Genomic DNA, 25163 nt, shown 5'->3' with positions numbered 1-25163 from the left:
TCCACGGGTCGTCTGAGATTCTATTTGTTTTAAAACCATTGCAAAAAATATCATTCATAATGGTTGGTAAAAATGGAGGCCGTGTAAAAATAAAAAAAAAATTGCTAAATCTATTCGTTATTTCTGCTTCCTCTTCTTCTCGTTCTTCTTCCCTTCTTTCTCTTGTTCTTCTTCTTCTATTTCACTTTTTGTGCAAGTAAACTGCAGCAATAGCGATTCCTCATCGGTATCATAGGAGTCCTCAACAGTAAGAGACTCAACATTAGAGCACGACCGGCCTTGACAATGTGTGCATGCCAGGGAACAAAACAGTCCAACTTTTTTGCAACCACATTTGGCATTACATACTTTTTTGCAGTACCAAAATATCGTGTTAAGAAGTTTCTCTTTTTTTATTACGCGTGTTTTTAACGAAACAATCGTGTCACAACTTATCTAAACAAGTAGTTTACATCAAGGTTACACTGGCGTATAAATTTAGGAACTGGGTTTCATTATACCTGAGATTCTCATAGTTTAACTTATATTTTAAATAGGCTAGTTACAATCACCAATATCAAACTAATTTTGGTTATTTAACAGCTTCAGTGATGTTTATACGTCGAAACGTATGCAAAATATGTTTACAAATTATCCAACTTTATAAAGCGTTATATCTCCAAAATGGTGGCTCTTAGGAAAAAAAAAATGCGCAGGACGATGCGCACTTTTGAGATTTCTTTTATAATTATGTTTTAAGCAATTTTGCCGAGTTTCAGCTTCTTATGACTAACCTGCTAATAACTCTCACTTATTTTTGTAAATGACAAGATGCAATTTTGCCGAGTTTCAGCTTCTTATGACTAACCTGCTAATAACTCTCACTTATTTTTGTAAATGACAAGAACTTAAATAATTACATCATGCACTTTAAAATGATTGAGTTTTTATTAACCTCAGCGTCACAAAATCGATTTTTGCACAATTTACACTTTTGAAACACACTAGATTATATTAAAAATTTGTAAAAATCGATTTTGAAATATGTTTTTTTTTTTATCAAACAAACAGCGAATTTACCACTTTTTTAACGGATTTAATGATATTTAAAAATGTTAGTTAGAAATTTCAAGATTAAAATAACACAAACATATTTAAGAGACTATGGCAACCAACCAACCTGAACCAACTTCGCCATCAAATATATGATTTCAAAGTTGTCGTAAACTTGCAACGTTAATAGCAGGGATAATGGGATGCCCAACTCTTTCCAGTGTGAGAGCGCCTCAAAATTAGCGTTTTTTATAACATTTTGCATTGTAGCTAGATCGGACAAAATAATAATTTTTGTACATTTAAATTATAATACCGAACATTTATTAAGATTAAATATTATTTCACATGTATGCGTTAAACATATGGAAAAATTATATAAATCCTTATGTGATTTCGTGATATATTAAAACAACTGATTTTTGCACTTTCAATACTTAAAGAGAGAAAAAATGTATTAACTCTCAATTAGTGAATGTTTTTTTATCATTTTCAATTGAAAATTACTACTACGAAACATGGCATCACAAAAGATTTAATGACATACATTTCAATTTTGCGTTTTCTTTCATTTTAATTGTTTTCCAATTTTTGTTTGTGATCTTCAACAGCGGCAACAAATCTCTCTGTTCACATATTTTTCTGTAGGATTTCAATCTTCCGTCCCTCTTTTTCCAATTGTTAAACGTCAGACGTTCAGGTTTTGACGTTTAGCAATTACGCTCTCATTTCCAGTAAGAGATGAGTTGGGCATCTCTTTATCTCTGGTTAATAGAATGTTTGATGACGAAGTTGGTTCAAGATGGCTGCTTGCATTAGTTTTTTTACTTAATATGTTTGTGTTCTTTCTTTCTTTGAAACAGCTTAAAATATGAATAATAAAATGATATGAAGTAGTTTTTCATTTAAAAAACTTATTTTAGTCTTCAAAAATATTTCAATTTACAATATGTCTCCACATATTATTTATAATATCAAGGGCGTTTTTGAAGCGGTAGAGCCTTAAAATTTTAGTAAAAACCGCTTTAAAAAATTCAAAACGAGGATTAAGTATACAGTGGGTTGTTGTTAGCAAAGATATGGACAAAATTCTATGAATGTTATTACGAAATTTAAATATACAAATTTCGTACAACTTTGAAAATCTTAAGGCGGAGGAAACTACTGTAATGTAAAATTTTGAATAAGAATATATTAATGACACTGATTTTGTATCAGTATATCAAAGAAATACTTATATATATGTTTTCCTCTTACATTTTTTAATATTTCGTATAAATGAAAGTTTAGAAAAACTTTGGATTATATTTTGCGACGTAGACAGTAATCAAAATTCAAGATTTAGCTGCAATAATTTTAAAGAGGATGATTTCAAAGAATATCTCCTATTCAAATTGGGCAAGGCTTACATACATAGTTGTGTTTAAGTCTGTCTTAATGTGCAATGATGGAGAGATATAGCAAATAATGATTTAAACAAAAAACGCAAAAAAAAAAAACAGGATTTTTTTTTGCAAATTAGTCCCACTTTAGATATGACTATGTTGGTTTTATGACGTGAACGGTTGTCGTAATCTTGTATACTATGAACGTTGGTAACCTTGCATTCTATGAACGTTCAGGGTCTTTGGCTCCATGTTTCCGAATAGGGATGACATCGTCTCATAAGCACCTAGCAGTATACTGGAATTGATCAATGTGCTAGGGCGAAGTGAGTCATTGTGACTTAGGGGAGGGCACAATAGACCTTAGGTCGCTGTGCATACTCCATTTTCTTATCTATCTATCTATCTATCTATCTATGTACGTTGCTTGTATTCTATGAACGTTGAAGCTGACTATATTTTAATATATTGTATAATTTTATTAAAAAACAAAATTATTTACATACTGCTGTATAAGAAATAGATAAAAAAAAAATACCTGGATGCATAATTAATGTAACTTCATAAGATATATGTGGATAATTAAACCGGAATGCTTATTATACTTGTAGTCATAAAAATTTGGGATATGCAATTACACAACATACATACATGTTTTAAAATTTGAGCATAATCAAATAAAAATAAAGAAAATTAGCGTTGTTACCACATAAATATTACACATATTTATCATATTCTGAAATAAATATTTCTTCCTTATTATTAGCTTCATTGTAAATAAATAGAAATATAGTTTTTATTTATGATCTTAAAATGTATAAGAATACACTTACCGCACAACAAATCAGACATGGTAACGTCGTGAACTTCAAAATTGGCTTTAATTAGGGATGCCATAATTTCTCTCTCGCTATTGATACCTTCTTCGCGAATAACAGCAACGCTCACAACATTTATTGCTCGTAGTACACTTATTTCAGCATTTAAGTCGAAACTACAATAATATTTAGGAGCGGAACGATAATTCAACGAATTATATTCTTCCAAAGCGCAATCTGGATTCGATTGCAGTTTTTCTATCTCAAAACTTGTTCTTTCCCATTGTTTAAAAAGAGTTTGAACATCGTTCTGAAGAATGGTTTCGGAATGACTTTTTATAATTAAGGTCGAATTGAGACCATGACCACATGTTGAACCTAAATAATAGTTCGGAACCCCATTATTCGTGTAGATATTTTGAACTTCCGACAGCAATTTCATTGGCACCTCAATAACCCAACCACATTCTTCTGCATACAAGACAGCCACTTCTGGTTTACTAATCAGTTTTGCTGCCTTATCGATATGAGCATTTTTTAATACCTCCATTACATTGGTTAAGTCAATTTGAAATCCACATAATCCTCCGAATGCCATTTCCAATAGACATACAATAAGGCCACCATCACTAATATCGTGCCCAGCTAAGAGTTTTCTCTGCTGTATTAAGTTTTGAGTAGTGGTGAAAGCTTTAGCAAGAATATCACTTCGCAAAACGGTCGGGCACTCGTCTCCTTGCTGTGAAAACGCAAGGGCTAGCGCGGATCCACCCAATCGAAACTTGCCTTCGATGTTTATCCATACAAGGGCTGTTTGCTCTCCTAAAGTAGGACCCTTAAGATCTGGAGTTATTTTCACGGTAATGTCTGGACATGGTGCGTAAGTAGAAATTACAAGAGTTCCCGGAGATTTTACAGTTTCGTCGTTAACTTTTGCAGCCATAGAAAGTGAATCCTTTCCACCATCAACTGCAACATGCAGTTCCTTCATCATTTGACACATTTCCTTGCAAGCGTCATATAAACGGGCACCTTCTCCAGGTAATTTCGCTGCCCACATCCAGTTTCCAGAGCACTTAACATCTGCTAATTCCGTGATTTTTACAAAAACCAAATTAGATATCGCTTCGGCTACGCACATACGTGCCATTGCAGAAGCGTTAAGGATGCCTTTTATAGGCTGAGTACCGATAGACGTAGCTATGCCTTCTTTTCCAAAATACGAAATTGCAGTTAAGCCGTAGTCGGCTAAAGGAGTATGCAACGGCCCTACACACTGCTGCTGCGCCACTAGACCGGTAACGCATCGATCTACCTTATTAGTAAGGAATCTTTTACTTCCTACAGATAATTGACTTAGCACACTTTTCAAGCCTTCGGAATTATTGAAAGCTGCGTTTAGTGATAATGGTTTTAGCTTTGCTGAAATACGCTCCAATTTGTATTCCCTTTGTGGCATATCGCCAAGTACATGTTTCAGTTCAAGATCAAAGGGTATAGCACCCATTGAATTTAAATTATCACCCAACTCCAAAGCGCGCTCAAAATCAGCCTCACTTTCAACTAATGTCACTCTTCCATTTCCGGTAACAACACCAACAAAACTGATTGGACAGCGCTCCCGTGAGCAAATTTCTTCCAAAACCTTACGATGTTCAGGCTTGCAAATCAGTGCGTTGTTTTCTTGATATTCTGCACCCCACAACTCTAAGGCATTTATGGTAGGATCACCCAATTGAAATTCTTTCGAAAATATTACTGCTCCCGCGAAACCAGGCTCTACTAGCTCCTTTAAAACATTGCCATTACCGCCGGCACCCTATAAAAAATAGTATGTTATAATTCGTACATTTCATTACAAACAACACAATAATTAATCCTATGCAATGCAATTATTTGCTTTGTATGTATGTACATTTGTGGAGAGGAGTTTGGCAAAATTTAATTAATATACAAATATGTGGCGTAGGAAAAGGGGAATTCTATTTAGACGAACTTGTGTATATTGATTTGATAGCATACATACTTTATTTATATATTCAAAGATGGAGAGAGAAGCTTCGGTTCATAACAGTTATCTGCTACATAACATAATTCAGCATTCCTTTTCATGATTGCATTCAAATTCTTTCCATGATTGCAATTGCGCTCAAATTTCAATTGAATATTTAGAATATACTGTGTACTTATTTGAATTTTTTAATTTATCTATTTTTACAATGCTTTTATTAGCTTCACCTGTATGTTTGTATGTTTATAACTTTTTTCAGTGGTACTGAAACCAGAAAATGTTAATGAATAGAGAAGGCGGAAATGTTAAATCAAATCTTTTTGCAGAGAAGGTTAATAAGAAGAGAAAGCGCAATTGTTGGCTGCTCTAAAATGTAAATTTATATGAGGTAACATCGAAAACTCGGAAGTTCGAAAGTAAAATTTCACCACGCTATGAGGGAACGGAACGAACTACACTACTCTATAAGGAAACCAAGCAAAATGTATGCGCAGATGTTCTTTGGCATGAGTATGAACAAAAATTAACAGAAAAAAAGAGAAGGAATTTTTTTTTGACAAGATAATGCAAATAATGAGGAAATAATAATGAAAATTTCTTTAAAATATCAATTAATAAACAAGTTTTATAAAAATAAAAATATATCTGTGATAGGATTTGAACTTCAGCAAAATATTTGATGAGAGAATGTTAATAAATAGAGAAAGCGCAAATGTTAAAACGTACTAATTTCAGCTTTTCACAAGAACATTGAAAAATATAACTTCGAAACTTTGGAAATACACCATGCAATGACCGAAACGGGGAAAGGCTATAAATAGACACAAAGAATGTTCTTACATGAATTATTCGCATGCCGATTTACATTTACATATTACCAAAAAATCATAATTTTTGTAATTTAAAAATAATCTTTCAAATTATATAAGGGAAATATTGGTTATAGCCCCAGAATTATTAAACATTATTGAAAAAATATTTGTGCGTTGCATGAACAATATCTAATAGGCAACGGATAGCAATAAAAGAGTGGCTAAGCGGCTGCGTTCTCTCTTTTACGGTGGCTTAGGTCGTAAACGTGAATAAGTTAAGTCATTCCGAATACAAACGCTTACGTTCGAATCCTGTAAATCAAAAATCTTAATTTTTGTTTTTATTATTTCACGTTTTAGTTGATATCAATTCAGTTACTTAAATAGCCTATTTTAATCAATGAAATAATTAGAATATTTCAGAAAAATATGTCATTTATTTAGGTTTATTAAATATTCCCATATTGATGCATATTTATACAAATGTGAAAATCACACATCCATTTATAAGTACACGTACGCTGGTGCTTGCTTCTCCTTGCCCCGCGCAAACAAAGACATCACTTTTTGCGAGAACAGCTAGAACGAAGCACGTTAAACGATCGCAGGCAAGGAGGGGTCAGGGGTTGCACTACCACATAATTATTTCAGATATTTTTTATCGCATTTATTTAAAAAATATTTAAATAAGTATGAACGTATATGTATTTATATTATTACGCAAATAATTATAATATTACGTAAATAAGCCCTAATATATCAGTATTTCTCGATACAAATTAAGCATATCACACAACGAACTACACCACTCTATAAGGGAACCAAGCAAAATTTATGATGTGGATGCAGATGTTCTTGGACATGCGTAGGAACAAAAATTAAAATAATGAAATAATAATGAACATGTATTTAAATATAATTTAATAAACCCATTAAATTAAAAAAATATCTGTGGTAAGTGAATAATTATGCTATAATGTTAGCACTCAAAATTGACATTATTACTTCCCGTTTCTTTCACAAACGCCTTTTTAAGGTTTAAATTGAAATATTCTTTATTTTTTTTTTATTGAATGTTTCACAAGTTTTTTATTGGTTTAACACTTTTTTGATAAAAATTAATACTACGATTTTAAACTCAGAAAGTTTTGACGGTTGGTAGCGGAGATAGCGATTTCATACGTTGCGCAAAGAGATCGGAATTATTTCGAATGAGGTGAATTGAAGATCCAATCCCTCTTTTTGTTGATGGTGTGGGGTGTCATCGTGTATGGTGGTAACTTCTGTGCTGACATCGTGTGCAGTGTGGTCGTTTATGTTGTGAGTGCGTGTTGTGTTCCAAGGTGTGGTGTGTTGTATTAGGGTGTGACATTATTTACCCTGAAGAAGCGGTGTAGTTGGAAGGGGAGTTTATAGTCATTTAAACATCCTGGGCCCCCTAGGCGAATATTTTGCCTAGTAGTACAGATATGCTGTAAATGTCCCAGGTATCACGGCGTATTGCAATTGGAGTAGCCGAGGGCGCGGTATGTATGATAATGCAGTAGTGGTAGATCCATATTTACCTGTACGTGTAGGATGGAATCTTTATTTTGAAATTGGTATTATGTTTTTTGATTTAGAAGTTAGTGCGTTAAGCAAGCAACGTTGTTTTGCATTTATTCGATTTGTTGTTGTGACGACGTATTATTAGATGGTATAATTTTGTTTATTCATTTTATTGCCGGTTATCTACTATTATTTTATTATCGGCTTATAGGATGGCGACTCCACGCCTAGCTCAGATATGGCCAGAATGGGTGCTCCTTTGAAACCTTTGAAGAGGGATCTTGCGAGCGTAAGATTTGTGATTTACGGCTACTTTTTAAGTGGATTTGTACACGTATTACAAGTATTTCCCATAAACCACCAATACGAAGGGGGCTTAGATATATGCGATTAGAGCGACCTTTGCTTGTTGTAAGGCTTGGTGCGTCATTGTATCGCATTGGGAGCATGCTGATCGCTTAACTTTATTTTTAAATTGTTTTATAATTTTGAAAAAGTAAGCTACTAGAGCACAATTTGTTATGTGTCGATTTTTTAGACTTTTTTGGGACAATTTGGATATATGTATGTTAAAGTGCGTATGCACTAATTTGGCAAGTAGGAGGGCACAACATATCTCAAACTTTTTGAATCAGGATTTTTGTATCATTATTGGCAAGAGCCATCCTGCGGGGTCGAAAAGTTACATATTTGTGTTTTTTAAAACTGATCTTGTCAGAAGGGACTCTGAGTTTGTTTTTTCGGCCAATTCTTGGAGTGTTGGAACATTGTGAATTTAGTGGTAGTCGTATGACGTACCGACCATTATTTGATCGAGTAGTTGTGGCTTTGTAGAAGTCTTTACAATACTGATCTTCTGGGGTTTTAATTGATATGAGGGGGCATTTTTCTAACTCCCGAAATATCCTTGATTGTGAATTAAGGTATTCTTTTGAATTTTCGTCAACTTGAGTTGTTGATGTGGAAATTGGTTCAGTAACTAGTCCACTTAGAATCCAACCGAATATTGTATTTTGGGCTAGAAGGGTCGTTGAAATTTTTTCAACACCTTCAAGCATTATTTGCGGTATAAGGTCGCTGCCTATTAGAATATCTATGTTAGCGGGGGTGTTGCAGTTGGGATCTGCTAGCTTTAAGTGTGAAACCTTTTGCCAATGCTTGCTATTTATGTGATAGCATGGAAGCATGTTAGTAAGTTGCGGTAGAACTATAGCTTCTGCTACAATTCGCTTATCCGCTTGGGGGGAAATTAGGGCAATGGGGCAGATTTTATTTGAGTTTCGGACTACTCTTCCGCCCATTCCCGTAATTTCAAAATTCGATTGTTTTGATGGCAATTTTAGCCTATTTTGTGCCTTAGACGCTATAAATGATCGTTGTGATCCTTGGTCTATTAAGGCCCTAAGCTTAAAAAGTTCTCCTCGGTGCTCGATGGAGACGACTGCTGTGGGTAGTAATACCCTACTTTGAATATCGCTGTGTACCGTTTGTATTTTTAATGCCTTTGAGCAGCACGGTGCTTTTTGGCAATTTCCAGGATTTTGGTTTTTGGCAGTTTCTGTTACCACTAAACCTGTGGTTCTTTTTGTATAAGCGCTTCTTTGGGGTGATATGGGAAATTTGCTGTAATGGAGCATTGAGTGGTGTCTTTTATGACAATATGAGCAATTGAATTTGCTTTTGCAATTTTTATATTTATGCGCATGTGACAAGCAATTTGTACAAAGTTTTTTTGATCTCACGAAATAGTTTCGTTCGTTAACTTTTAAGTTTTTAAACTTCTCGCAAGATTGTAGTTTATGCCCTCTCGTGCATAGTTCGCATGACGTATGATTGTTCTGTTCGGATGTGAACGATTGAGATTTGTAGAAGCTTCTGTTTAATTTATTTTTGCTACTAGCTTGGGGTCTATTGAAGCTTCTTTTTAGGTCGTTTTGAACGTTTTTAGTTCTAACTAGCTTTTTGTCTACCCTTTCAGCGATTTCGTACTGGGTAGTTAGAAAGTCTTTCATTTGTTGCCACGTGGGGCATTTCTTTCGTGATGAGAGCGATTGCTCCCATAAAAGTAACGATTTTTCTGGTAATGCGGCAGTGCATATGTTTACCAGTATAGGGTCCCAGCTGTCTGTGGGAATATTTCGTGTCGATAAAACCGACAAACAGTTTGAAACAGTGGATTGCAGCCTTATAAACTCTTCACTGGTTTCTTTTTGAATTTTAGGCAAGTTTATTAGTGTCGTTACTTGGTTATCGACCAATATTCTTTCATTTTCATATCTTGCTTTTAGAGCTTCCCAAGCCAAATGGAAATTTTCGTCATTAAGTGCGAACTGTTTGACTATTATGCCTGCTTGACCTTTTGTTTTGTATCGGAGGTAATACAATTTTTGCGCTTTTGATAATTTTGGATGGTTGATGTATACGGCAGTGAACATGTCCCGGAAGGACGGCCATTCTTCATAACCTCCATCAAATATTTCTGTGTCACATGCGGGCACCTCGAGATGGATACCTGAACTTGCCTCTTGGCATTGGATTTGCGGCAGCTCTACTCTTGGCTGTGGAGTAGGTGCAATTGCTTTGATTAATTTTAATTGGTCAGAAATCATTGCTTTTGTTTCTTCGAACTGGTCTAAGCAGTTTTCGTATTTGGCGTAAGCAGAAGATTTGAAATTTTCCGGTAGATCTGAGTCGTCAGATTCTACGATTGCATCATATGCAGCTTGGAGACGTGTCCAAAAATTGTCAAGATTGTCTTTTTTAATTTCTAATACCGATTCAGAATTGTCCTGAATCGGCGAAGATGAAAATCGAGTGCAGTATCGTATTAGACTGTCACTCTCTGCAATGAATTTGGTATATGAAATTTCTTTTATCTTTTTTTGTTTTGTAGCACCTTACTTTGAGCGTGTAGCTTCTGCAGGTGTACATGGACTCTTTTCGTCCGAAATCATTTTTGGTACTTTTAGATGTTGAATTGCTTTAGATTTCTTAGAATCTGCGTTCATTTAAAAAGATGAAAGTAAAATTAAAAATTAAAATTTTTTTTTTGTTTAGATATATTTTATCTATTTTTTCTCTCAGTGTACACTGATGATATTGGATAAATGAAGAGATTACCTTTTAGATAAATAGTATATTTTTTTTTGTTGTATCCGGACTTCGCCAATAACAAACGCGTATTTCGTTTTTCTTATTATCGGGTTTTATTTAGTTCCGCTTTTTTTTTTCTCTTTGTATTTTATAATTTATTGTTATGTACTCGTTTGTATGTATTTTAATTGTGTATATTACCGCCTTAAAAATGAGGTTATTAACCTTTGTACATAAGCGTGCACGTTATGTGCGTTTTTTTTTTGTGCATATGTAATATGCTTAAAAGTTTGGTTTGCAATCCTGCTTGTTTGTGTTTTAACAAGAACAAGGGGTATTGCAAGAAAAGTGCCGATACGGTCTTTGAATATATGTACAACTGTGTGTGTGCTAGTTATGCGCTATTCCCACCAAGTATAACTTTGTCTTTGTTTGTGGTTGTAATAAATTTTAATTCTGTCTAAAAATTTAATAATTCCTACTTATGGACCGCAACGCTTAGTGTTCGGAAATTTTGTTATTATTTTGTTTAAAGTCTTTTATTATTAGCAATATTTTTAATTAAAATAATTTTAAATATTGTACCCAATGTGTGTAGGGTATACAGACATAGGCAAATTTTAAGCCGCGTGTATGTATGTATGCTTGTTAGGTTGGCTAGAGGAATGAAGCGGGAAAAGAAAATAAACCATGTGCAGGTACACACTTTATAGTTCGTACCGTTCGTGTATATATGTTAAGAATTATTCTCTTCGTAACTTTGTTAGTTACGTATATAAACGTATATTAAATGAAATATATATAGTATATATTTGTAAGTACTTGGCAAGTAATCGTGCAATATGTATGTATGTTTTTCTCTCTTTTTTTTCGTTTGAATTTTATTTATTTTTCCAATTTGCCTTGCTTACTTATTTTTCGCAATCCTGCTTATGATTTATTAAACATAAGGGGTATTGCCGGAAAAAGTGGTCAAGTAAATACTTGAAAATTTTTATTTTTTATTTGTTTGTGTTTATTAAATTTGTGTGTTTGGATACACAAAGGTAAGCATGTATAGGCTTTGGTTTCTTTAAAATAAATATATATATTGTATATATGGATGTATATAATGCACCAAACTGTATTCGGTTTTCTCGAAATTAACCGTACGTGAAAACAGTTTGGCCGTAACCGCTATATTTGAATATAACCCGATTTTATTACTTTTAACATACATATATGCCAATAAATTATAAATAAGTAAAAGGAATCGTTACGACTCACTTTGTACCGCCTCAAGGGTATTTTGGGGGTTTTAGATGTGTGTATGTGTGTCAATGCCGAAAAGTCTGTTTCTCTCTCCACTGTCCAACTTTGCTGTTGTTGTCCTTTGTCCCGCAGGTATGTTCCTTAGTTTGTTGTAGAAGATTTGTGTGATTTTATTTTTTATTTCGCGCCCGGTTACTATATAATTATGTTGGTATGTATTATATATTATGTTTAGTAATCGCGCCCGTTTAATTTGTGTTATTGTATATAGGTTTCGCGCCCGTTTTTTATATGTTTTATGTTTGTTCACAGACAGTATGTGAAAGATTTGTTGCACTTCTTTATGTATTTTATTATATATATTTTTTAGTGTATTTATATCTTATCTTTTATTCTATTTTTCCGCACAATTTGTATATATGTATTTATTTTTACGGCACTGAATGTATATATATGTATATTTTTGTCTTCGGTACTTTTTTTTTTTTTTTTTTTTTTATTTAATTTTTTTTTTTTTTATATATATAAGATGTATATTCACTTGTACCGCGCTTGCTTGTTTCACTGTACACTGTTTTTTGCTTTAGGTATATGTATTTTATATGTAAGTAAGATCTCCGCACTTTATTTAATATAATTATTTATTATTATTATTTTATTTTATGTTTTTTTTTTCAATAGTGCCTTTCCTTAAGGCTCGAAGGACCATGAATAATTATGCTATAATGTTAGCACTCAACATTGACATTATTACTTCCCGTTTCTTTCACAAACGCCTTTTTAAAGTTTAAATTGAAATATTCTTTATTTTTTTTTATTGAATGTTTCACAAGTTTTTTATTGGTTTAACACTTTTTTGATAAAAATTAATACTACGATTTTAAACTCAGAAAGTTTTGACGGTTGGTAGCGGAGATAGCGATTTCATACGTTGCGCAAAGAGATCGGAATTATTTCGAATGAGGTGAATTGAAGATCCAATCCCTCTTTTTGTTGATGGTGTGGGGTGTCATCGTGTATGGTGGTAATTTCTGTGTTGACATCGTGTGCAGTGTGGTCGTTTATGTTGTGAGTGCGTGTTGTGTTCCAAGGTGTGGTGTGTTGTATTAGGGTGTGACATTATTTACCCTGAAGAAGCGGTGTAGTTGGAAGGGGACTTTATAGTCATTTAAACAGTAAGATTTGAACTTTGGCAAAATACTTGATGTTGCAATAAGGATAGTGTGTGCTATACAAACATCATCACAGACGATATTTGTATGAATTAGCCTAATGTGTGAACTTAAACAGTTATCATTTTTTATTTGTTTCGAATTATAAATTTGTATGTTAATATTCTTGAAATCGCCATTTCTTTATGCGCATGTCCAAATATATTTGCATATATGTACACATACGTTCGTATATCGTACATATGTATGTATGTCACTCAATATGCATTTTGCAAAAGACTTTGGTCTCACGCAAGCGACAAAAAAAGACGCAGACACACTTTATTTTTTTGATTCTAAGTATTTCATATTGCAACGACTACAAATTCATTCATAAGAAACGCGCGTATACTATTTTGAATACCAATACAAACCAGCAAAAATTTTAATTTAACAATTGAACTGCCACTGAAAATTCTACCATCCCCTCGCATTTGCATGTTGCCCACAAGCTGCTTGCTCACGACGATGCTAAAAATCAGAAATTGAAGAATTTGTCTTGTGACAAACATGGATGCATTGTATAAATCTGCAAGAAACCAATCCCAAGATGTTCACTAAACACACGCAAAAACGTCCAAACGCCTCAAATCACAGTGTGCTACCGTGTTATGTTTTAAAGTTTATAACTTTAGGAATGTTTTTATTACATATTTAAATATTTTTCGATTATTAAAATTCATAAAGAATAAATTTACATTTAATTAGTGATTAAGAATATTTTGTAAATATTATTATACTATTATACATATATATTTTTTTCTAGTTATATTTTTTATGAAAAGTAGATTGATTTAGAACTGTATATAATATAATGGGTGAATATAGGCATCCGGGGGAACCGAACATCCAAAAAAGATCGGTAATGCGCCTACATGGCATGCTCAGAGGTGGTGAGAAAAAACAATAAGTATGAATAAACTTTGTTTCGAAAATTGATGATTGGAAATTGATAGTTTTCGTTAATGTTTTCCATTACAAATACATTTTAACAAAAAAAAATATTAAACTACATTCAATTTATTTTCATCTCTGTGTCAAAAAGGACAAATTTCGATCAGGTGATCTCAGCTGTGTTACATAAATCGGAAAACAGCTGATTCCTGTGTTACTTGTAGGATTCTACAATGCACAGATGATAGAACAAAATCGAACCGACGTTTAATTGCTAGAAGCAACTAGACAGCGAATTTGTAGTTGCCAGAATGTTCTAGTAGCGAACTTTTGTGAAAGATTTACTATATAAGTGTTGCCGGGTTGTGCAGCACAGTTCTAGTTACAGTGTCGTCGTGTTAAAAGCAATTGAGACATAAGCAAGAAATTGTAAGCTCGAATAACGAGCAATAAGTGTTAAGTTGTTGGAATTAGAAATAAAGATAAGTGTATATACATTAAATTGGGAATTTTATTTAACAATCCAGTGATCGAGCTTAAGAGTGAGTTATAGGTGGACAATTTAGACGATTGTCAAATAAATTCTAGAGAGAGATTTGTTTGAAAATGGCTAAGTTTAATCATCTAAAGATTTCATAACTGAAGCTGGAGCTGGAGCTGGAGCAACGTGATTTGGCAACAAATGGAGTAAAGCCCGACTTACAGTTACGTTTACGAAAGGCCATGGTAGCAGAACACGTTAATGTTGAGGAATACGTCTCAATGTACAACAGAGGTTATTTTGGCTGCGTTGAAAGCGTTTGGTGAGCGTGTGTCAGCAGAGTTCGAAGCAAGTGTCCCCCCAGTTGGAAGAGCAGGATGCGTGTATAACAACACAGATGTCCTCACAGTCAGAAGAGCTAGAAGCGCGTATACCAGTATGAGGGTCCTCATAGTCGAAAGAGTTGGAAGCGTGTATACCAGTACAAGGGTCAACACAGTCGGGAGAGCACGAAGCGTATATACCAGCACAGGTGGTAGAGCAGGATGAAATTGAAGCTGAGACGGATGAGTCTTTGAAAGAAGATCCAGATTTGCAAGGTGTAATGCATGAAGTGGAATTAAACAAATGTACAACGAGTGGAGAAATAACTGCAGAAAGCTCAGTCGCCAATTTATATTGGGCAGAGCGAAGCAGTTTAAAGTTGGTGAGCGGCTGCTTGCATCAAGTATGGAAGAGCAAAGAGATATGATTGTTCCGAAGCTTAGAAGTCTTGAAGTACTCAACGAGCTGCACAAAGGTCCAAGAGGAGAGCACTTGAGAATCACGAAAACCTTGGAGATACTGAAGCAAAGGTTTTATTGGACTGGTTGTCGTCAATAAGCTATGGAGAGGATTGCCAAATATGCTGAGTGCATTGTAGCTAAAGGGTCAAGGTCCAGTCGTCATGGTCAGATGAAACTGTGCAATTCGGGTGCTCCAGTTGAGCAAATTGTCGTGGATGAAGATGGCCAATTTCAAACCAAAAAATTAGAAAAAAGTCATGTTTTGGTAGTAAAGAACCATTTCAACGAAGGCCGGAAGTATACATAATTCCTAATCAAGAGGCTGAACCAGTGGCGGACGCATTCATCAACAAGTGGGTAATGATATTTGGTGTTCCCATGGAGTTACGTTCTGATCAAGAATGGAAATTGTGCAGCAAACACAGTTCTAGTTAGAGTGTTGTCGTGTTAAGAGCAATTGAGACATAAGCAAGAAGTTGTAAGCTTGAATAACGAGCAATAATTGTTAAGTTGTTGGAATTAGAAATATAGAGGCGATTTATCAAGAAATCCGTTACAGTCTGATGTCCCCTTCTGAAAAGAGAATTGGCAACATGGCCTATTAGCGACTAAAATATTATTTTAATTTATTTCATATTATGCACTATAAAAGGCATTAAATTATAAGGTATATAAAATTGCCATTCATATTAAATCTTTAATAACTTCTATGACTGCAAAAAGGCAAAAGTGACAACATGAACGACATTATCGATTGAAACAAATTTTGTCAACTCCGAGACGATTCGCACAATTCGGTGTCAATATGTATGCGAACTCACATGTATGTATGCCAGGCTGATCCAAAAAAAAAAATTTAATTTTTTCAAATTAAAAAAAAAAAAATTTTTTTCGAAATCCTCACGTTAAAACTTTCGTAATGTAAAAATACGACTGTGAAAATGAGAGCCCTTAATATTAATATTGCGCATCGCAGATTTCTATTTCCCATTTAAATAACACGGAACAAATTTTTCTTTAATTTTGGATTTTTGCAACTCTGAACCGGTTTAACGGATTGTTGAACCAAATTATATCCTTATAGGAAATTTGACGCTCTACAAAAAAGTATTTAGAAAATTAATATCTTCATTTTTTCTATTGCAATGTATTTGATAATTTAAAGCAAACATTTATAAAATTTTGAAAAACTTACTATACTACACTTCCAATAGTTTTAACCAAACAAAATACTGTTTATCAATCTTCTTATTCTAAGGAGTATCAATGTATCTATTTATAATATTGTAATATGTTACCTGATCGTGTATGGCTAATATTGGATTGTTATCGCCCATTTCAATGCAGGCACGTACAACGCGATTAAGCTTATTTTCCATTTCGGCATCACCACGCTGAACAGCATTGAAGTCTATATCGGAATAACTGGAACCTTGTACTTCTACAGAACTGGCAGCACCACCTCCCACACCAATACGGTATACTGGTCCGCCTATTTTAACCAGTAACATTCCTACAAATTTCAAATCATCACGTAAATCAAACATTTCAAAAATCTTACGTAAATCAAATATATCAAAATTTTCAAATAAATCACACATTTACAATTTTTTATTTGTTACCTCTTTTCGGATCAACTTTTTGACGCATTGTTGGGTCCATTATGCCCATACCCCCGCTAAACATGATTGGCTTAACATATTCTTGGCGTTCACCAACCCAATTCTCGAGACCATATGAAATAGCGAAACCAGCAATTACAGGCTCACCAAATTTATTGCCGTAATCGGATGCGCCATTGCTTGCCTCAATTAGAACTTTAAGTGGCTTGGCAAACGATGAAGGATATTCAAAAGTATTATTCTCGTATGTTTGTATATATCCTGCATAGTAAGTATTTGTAAGTGCTTGAAAAATTACCATGCTTATATTTCTATTTATAATAATTTACATATTGTACATATATATTAATTTAATACAACACAGATCGCTTTGCATTTAATAAATAAAAATATTACTATAATTAATTTATATATTTGTAATTTAATACGAACCTGGAATGTTTAAACAACCAACACAATAACCAGCAGTGCCAGCTATAGGTATACCACCACGTCCGACTCCTTGGACATCCCTAAATATAGATATATATACTTAATTAATGATAATTCGTACTATTTTCTAATTTAAATTATATTCACCATCAATACTACGAAATCTAACCACAAAAGGATATGGTATAAGTGACAAAATAAATATTTTACAGAAGAGTTTACACTTTAACATTTATTTCGTTGTCAAAAAGTTATAGGAAATAATTTGAGTAAAAATTGAGTTATTCTGATGAACTTGGTACATACCCTGCAAACCATATATCTGTTAAGTTAGCGGTTAGCTACCCAATAGCGTTACCAGAGGTTTCTGGCAAAGTTTCTATGCGTTTCTTAAGTGCCAATTCACTTCTAACCGAAACTCGTATACAAGAGATCATCCCAACACAAAGCGTGACACCCGGGCACGAGCGGCACGGGCCCTTCGTCTTTTCTTCGCCTACGAAAAAACTGGTTTGGGCGACAAAAGAGACCTCGTATGAACAGAGTTAAGTGAACACTATTTGTGGTAGCGTCAGAAAACATTCCGTAATTAATTTCAATAGTGCTAGCGGTATATAAATTCGGTATGCTTTTTTGAACCATAATTGTACCCTGAACAGAGATTGAAAAAATTCACTTTCCGCTCACGGATTTGTAATCTATGCGTAAAAATAAGACGATTTGAAAAAAAGAATTCATTTTTGAGGCCTCCTTAGTTGGGAGACCTAAACTATACATTTACCAAATAAAAATAAGTGTATAGCCATTGAATTGAGAATTTTATTTAACAATCCGATTTATCCAGAAATCCGTTACAATTGGTGTCAGAAGTGGGATTGTCAAATAAACTCCCAAAGAAAAAATTGTTTGAAAATGACTAAGTTTAAAAATTTGAAGATGTTACAACTGAAAAAGGAGCTGGAGAAACATGGTTTGACAACAAATGAAGTAACGTCCAAATTGGAGTCACGGTTACGACAATGTCGCAGATGCTAACGCATAGAGAGCATAATTCGAAACGATTGGAGCGTATATGTCAGCACAGTTGGAGGCGCACGGGCTTCATATATCAATGTAGGAAGAGCAAGAAGAGTGTATACCAGTACAAGGGTTCTCACAGTCTTTGCAACAAGATCCAGATTTGCAAAGTGTAATGTATATATGTATATAATTCCAAAATTTCCCAACGAGCTGCACAACGGTCCAAATGTAGGTCTTGAGAATCACTGAAACCTTGGGGAAATTAAGGCAAAAGCTGAGTACATTGCAACTAAAAGTTTGAGGTTCAAGCTTAAACAATACATTTTAGGTGCACTATTTGAGCGAATTGCCATAAATGTAGATAGTCCATTTCTCACAAATAAAGTAGAAAACAAATATATGTTGGTAGTCAAGGACCATTTCCACGAATGGCCAGAATTATACAGAATTCATAATTTAGAGGTTGAACCAGTAGCGAACGTATTCATCAACAGGTGGGTAAAGAGATGTTCCAATGGAATTAGCCCCGAGATGAGAGACATAAATACTATGCGTTTGGTACCGCAAATATATCTAATCGGGACGATCAAACTTAGGTGGAGGGCAGTGTGACGAAGACGGATGCCAGAACAAAATTAATCTGCCACAATTAACCAGACAACAAAATTCGTAGTTGCCAGCAAAATTCGAGTGTCGAAGTTTGGTTAATGATCTACTAAGATGCCGGATTGTGCAGCAGAAACAGTTCTAGTTAGAGCGCTGCCGTGTAGAAAGTAAATGAGATCTAAGTAAGAAGTTATAAACTCGGATAATTAGTAATAAAGCGTTAAGTTGTTGGAATTAGAAATAAAGATAAATGTATAGCCATAAAATTGGGACTTTCATTTAACAATACAGTGATCGAATTCAAGAGTGAATTAAAAGGTAGTCGAACTTCATTATAGTGAACTTAAATATAATGTACTCTCCTTATAATAATTTCGAAGTAACAGCTTTTTCGTTTTACTTTCAAGCCTCATAAGTTTTTCTTCCCATATAGTGAATTTTTTCAAATATGTTTTCTGTTACACTCAGTTATATGCAACTGCGTGATCCCAGAAATAGATAAAGTGTAATAAGGGGAATCCCAAAATAAAAATAGAGATTTCAGCTTTTGCAGTTGTACAGTGTTTAAAGTTAAAATAACGCGTCGAAGCAGCATTTCACTTGAAAAAAAGTTATTGATTATTAACACAGTTAAAGAAGGGACGACAAAAAGATATTACTAATCCGCTTGATATTCTTGCTAGCACTTCATCAAATATTTTAAAAAATTTAGAAGTTATTTTAAAAAATACGTGGTAAGAATTTTCCTTTATCTGAATTATTATTGAAGCAAAGCCAAAGGTTTTGCTGAAGCACTAGGACATCATGAATTTGAAGCAAGTACATGTTGGTTAGACAAGTTCAAAAGACGGCATGGTTTATTCAAAAATTGTTATGAGGGCAAAGTCCTGACGCCAATACACAAAATCGTGCAAAATAGGTAATGAACGTTTTACCGAGATTGATTGAAAATTACAACACAAACGATATCTTTTATGCCGATGAGACTGCTTTGTTTTTCAAATGCTTGCCAAAAATGAGAATAACTGCGCTGGTGGAAAGCAATATGAAAAGATTAGAAAAACTTAAATTTCTTGTAATCGGAAAGACCTAGTAATCGAGGTACTTTAAGGGAATACAATTTTTAACTGTCAATTATGAATTTAACAAAAAAGCATAGATGACAAGAGAGATTTTAACGAAATAGATTCTAAAGATCGACAAAATATTTGGTGATGAAAACATGAAAGTATTGCTTTTTGTTGATAACTGTACTTCACATGTTCAGATCGGACCACTATAACATATAGCTGTCATACAAACTGATCAATCAAAAACAAGATAAAGATCTTTTTATACCCATTCAAAAATTCAGCTCTGGAATATTAATACAAGTATATTTTCCCAGCTGCATTTTTGAATGGGTATAAAAAGATCTTTAGCTTCGTTACAGTCGAATTTTTCTTGTATCCGCTTTGTACATAAACACAAGATAATAAAAAAAATTTCTGTAAAGTTGTTTCATGTTATAGACAATGCCTTGGTCCATTGGTTGCAGTAACGAAATCATGTTGGGAGGAAAATAAACGAGATTTATATTTTTCAACTTGCTTTGTACATCTCTAGGATGCGAAGTACAGTTATCAACAAAAAGCAATACTTTCATGTTTTGATCACCAAATATTTAACCCTAACACATAACATACCTCTATATGAATGTACTGTGTTCATCTAACATATTATACATATGTTGACCTATTTTTAGTACTCACCTCAATCTTCCACCTGCACCGGTGGTAGCTCCACTAAAAGGAGCAACTGCTGTCGGCATATTGTGCGTTTCCGCTGTGAAAATTAAGTCTGATTCAGCATTTACCAAGTTAACACAACTGGGCTTATCACATTTTTGTGGTCGAATTAATTTACACTTAAAGCCATGTATTGCACTGCTGTTATCGCTGAATTTTATAGTATTATTCGTATTACTAAATTTTTGAGTATTCATTATCATTTTTATTAAGGACTCAGGTTTTTGCTGTCCGTCCAATAAAATCTTGCCTCGAAAAAACCAGTGGCGGGAATGTTCGCTGTTGCTTTGAGCACAATCAAAGAGTTCAACAGTAGACGGATCCCGTTTTAGAACTTCTTGAAACAAATACGTATAGTAATCCATATCCCAGTCGTTAAACGCAAGGCCTAATTCAGAATTCACTTTCTCCAGAGCTGGTCGGCCAACTGTTAAAAGAGGTACGTGATACCAAGGCTCATGATATTTCGGAAGCTGTTCGTTAAAACTATTTAATGGTAAATTTTCTCTAATATATTCACATTCGGTCATGCGATCCCCCAGAAAATCAACAAGTTGTGCTTTTAGTGTTTGTGTCACACCTTGAGTTGAATTAAATCCAATAAGATAGCGCATTGACATCTCTACGCGTACTATATTATTTAGGCCAACATTTTGACATATATTCACACAATTGGTTGAGAATGCAGTGGAAAAATTTAAGCGCGGACCAATTTCAATGAGATACGCCTGAGAATGAGTGACCAAAATACTTTTGTTATTCAACGAAGATATATCAGCCTGTGGGTCTTTAAGTAACCAGCGTAATAAATATATATTTTTTGTATTATCCTCAATACGAGAAGTAGATTCCACATGAAAACATTTTTCAACTTCTAATGATGAAATATTGCCAGATATCTATGAAAAGTAAGTAAATATTATTAATTTATAACTTTAAAATGAAAGTTATATTCTAAAGTTAATATGGATGCATATACTTATGTATAATATAATGCAATAGCCTAACGCTATATGCTTTTTAAAGAAGCTGTAGCTAATGGTTTTAAATATACATAAAACTTACTTTAAGGGAATGCATCTTTTAAAAATTTTATTTTAAAATCGTAGTTTTTATTTGACGCCACTTATTTTCAATTGTCAAATTGCATTCAAATTTACCTTTTGCCTTACTAAATTTAATTTAAAAGTTTTGCAGAAAACTCTGTTCCCATTACAAAACTTTAACAATTGCTATCGTCAAGAATTATTTACGGGAGATGGTTTTTAATTAATTATTTCAACATATAGAGCCATCTTTGATCTAAAAGTTTGTATGCAATTATGTTGAGTACGCGCTCAAAAATTTTAATTGTGCTTTCGTTTTCACAATATTAACTTACTTCATAGAGATGTAGTCAACATGAAACAATTATCAGTTCGCATATAGTATATGTATAGATTACACAAAAATTTATTCACAATCATTCATAACTGAATAACGGCAATTTCCATAGAAATATCAATCGCAGCGAACAACACTTTTTTTTAATAATATATACTTCTTAGATTTTGAGTTAAGAACTTACAAATGGCATGTTAATTTAAACATTTAATTTAATACAACAAAAAACGATAACTTCCACTGCACCAAAGCTATAATACCCTTTGCATATTTTATAGCATAAAAGGTTAGAGAAAGAAACTTATCTTGATTTTGATCGGTCAGTTTGCATACAGCTATATGCTATGGGAGTCCGATCCGAACAATATGATCGAAGATTGTAGCGCTAACTTGGAAAATAATCTTTGACAAATTTTGTAATGAAATCTTGTCAAATGAAAAAGTTTTCCATACAAAAACTTGATTTTGATCGGTCAGCATTTATAGTAGCTATGTATATAAGTATATGCTATAATGGTTCGAGATCGACGTTCCCACGAATGAGCAGCTTTTTGAGGGGAAAAGGACCTGTGAAAAGATCGAATATCTCACAAGCTGAGGAGCTGTTCGCGTACATTCAGACAGACAGGCAGACGCACGACCATGACTAACTAACTCCGCTCGTTACGTGGATCGGTAAATGTATAGTTTAGGTCACCCAACAAAGGAGGCCCCAAAAATTAATTTTTTTTTTTAAATCATCTTTACGCGAAGATTACAAATCCGTGAGCGGAAAGTGAAATTTTTCATTAATTTATGTACGTATTTTCAAATATATTCAACGCACTTTGCACATATTTTTCAAGTCACTTAGTTGTTGTTGTAGCGGCAAAATTCTGCAGAATTCAGATCACTTAGCTGTAATTATCAGTTCAGCGAGTTAAACATTTTCTTGTGATACTGATACTGAAAAAATGTAACAGTCACAATTTCTTTTGCACCGCGATCTGATGGTATGAACGCATATCGGAGATCATCTAACTCCTCTCCGCACTGAAGGCCTTCGGCCGCGCTTCAAAAAAATAACCCTGGTCGGTCCAAAACCGAGGTGTTCATAATTTAATCGCGTCAAACTTCTTTCTGCACTGGCACTAAAAAATTTTTTTTTTTTTTTGAAAACATTAAAAATTAGAATTATTGAAAAAGTTCACTTTCCGTTCACGGATTTATAATATTCGCCTCAAAATAAGACCATTTAAAAAAAAATTTAATTTTGAGGCCTCCTTAGTTGGGGGACCTAAACTATTCATTTTCCAACTTCTTGACACTCTTAATACCAAAAAGAGTATAATAAAACTTTCTTATTCCCCATTGTATACATACATAAGTATGTACCTATGTATGTATGTACATATGTATATATATTATAATTAGCTAATTGTATTATAGGTATGAAATGACTTTTTCATATGTACTTATACACATATGTATGTGCATACAAACATTATATCGCCCATAAAACAACTTAATGTGTGTAAATGTCCCCTCAATTAATTTACATGAAAAAAATAAATCTTATTACGAGTTAAATAAAGTAGATACTTACTTGTTGCAATTGTTTCAGTAATCTCGACTTATGCGGTTCGCTCCATGTGTTCGGGGAGAAATAGCGTAAAATCGGCATGGCGACAATCACCTAAGTCAATATTTTTCTTAAAGACACGTGTGGCACAACCGAATCAAGCAGCAGCTTTAGTGAATAAAACGAGACCTTTATACAGCGTTGTTTAAAAGTAACTGGCAAATAAATATAAGTTTATGTTAGCACTACACAATGTTAAACTTTGTGTGATACATGCTTATGATCATACACACATATGGTATAGTTAGGTTGTAATATTTTTCTTCAGAGGTTATCAGCAATAAGCAAAACAAATACAGAAGACTAAAATTTTATGTCAGTCCAGCGATTATCAATACTTTATTTTCTTATTACGCTTACGATACGATTTAATTCAAAAAATCAATGCTGATAACAAATTAATGAAAATATTTCCATTATAACTTGGCAATTGCATACAAAATAAAATAAGTATTTTATAAATTCAGTGCAAATATTCAGAGAATATATGCAAGATTATGATATAAATAAGCAGAATATATATCACATACTATTTAGTGAATATTTAGATCGGTACAAAAATAATTCTATCATCCTTGATTCTTGGTAATTAGCACGATGAGTAAAGCCAGAATAATAATCTATCTTCACAAACTAATGTATTTTATTAGCATACTCACCATTGTATAAGCCTATAGTAGATTTATACAATGATACTCACTCTAAAAGAGTAATACAACGACGCTGTTGTAATCTCCATATCTACTGTTATTAATACTATGAATTATAGAGAAATTCGTGCACTATACAGAATACAATCATGCTAAACCATGATAAAATGCTCGGTTTTTTAATAAAAGAAGTGTTCTAATCGTGTGTTTGTGTGCTTGTAACAAGAACGAATCACGCAGCTTTGAAAAACTTGGCACGACGTAATTTATTAAAAACAAATTAACCGATTTTAATAAAAACACCAATGCGGCTTCACAATATTTAATATACATACAAATTTCTTGCCGAAGTGGTAATATTGGAAAATGGTTTATCACACTGTTTGATTAACAGTGAAAAGCGTCGTTCAATCTGACAGCTAATGTTTGCCAACACTGCTTCACACATTCTAATTGAAAATATCAAACTAAATCATAGATAACAGAATACGAATATTATCCATGAACTAAATACATATATCATAAATATATTTTAAAACCGCATATAATTACATACATATGTGTATGCATATACATATGGTAATTGTATAGTTTAGGTCCTCCAACGAGGGAGGCCGTGAAAATGATAATTGTTTTTATCGTCTTAATTTGTTGCGAAGATCAGAATATCGTGAGCGGAAATATATAATATATGTTTAACACACTTTGCACACATTGAAAT

General features: G+C 33.4%; 1 protein-coding gene across 2 annotated transcripts in view; it reads right to left on the bottom strand.

Moving 5' to 3' along the window:
- Positions 1-24866, bottom strand: part of Pfas (phosphoribosylformylglycinamidine synthase) — a 31543-nt gene extending 6677 nt beyond the window's left edge. The window contains exons 1-7 of one of the 2 annotated variants that reach the window (XM_070106728.1): positions 24778-24866; positions 23757-23900; positions 20753-21687; positions 17376-17455; positions 16944-17204; positions 16620-16834; positions 3251-5054 (exon numbers count right to left, since the gene is read on the bottom strand). In XM_070106728.1, coding sequence (XP_069962829.1) covers positions 3251-5054; positions 16620-16834; positions 16944-17204; positions 17376-17455; positions 20753-21687; positions 23757-23834 — 3373 coding nt within the window. In that variant the 5' untranslated portion in view covers positions 23835-23900; positions 24778-24866. Of the gene's footprint in view, positions 1-3250; positions 5055-16619; positions 16835-16943; positions 17205-17375; positions 17456-20752; positions 21688-23756; positions 23901-24492; positions 24626-24777 lie in introns of those variants that run through there. The other variant, XM_070106727.1, reaches the window with a different exon arrangement.
- Between the last annotated feature and the right edge of the window lie 297 nt (positions 24867-25163).

Source organism: Bactrocera oleae, chromosome 3 (genome assembly GCF_042242935.1).
Source record: "Bactrocera oleae isolate idBacOlea1 chromosome 3, idBacOlea1, whole genome shotgun sequence".
In the NCBI taxonomy this organism is placed as follows: Eukaryota; Metazoa; Arthropoda; class Insecta; order Diptera; family Tephritidae; genus Bactrocera; species Bactrocera oleae.
The sequence above is the reverse complement of the archived record's forward strand: the minus strand, read 5'-3'. Positions and strand labels throughout refer to the sequence as shown.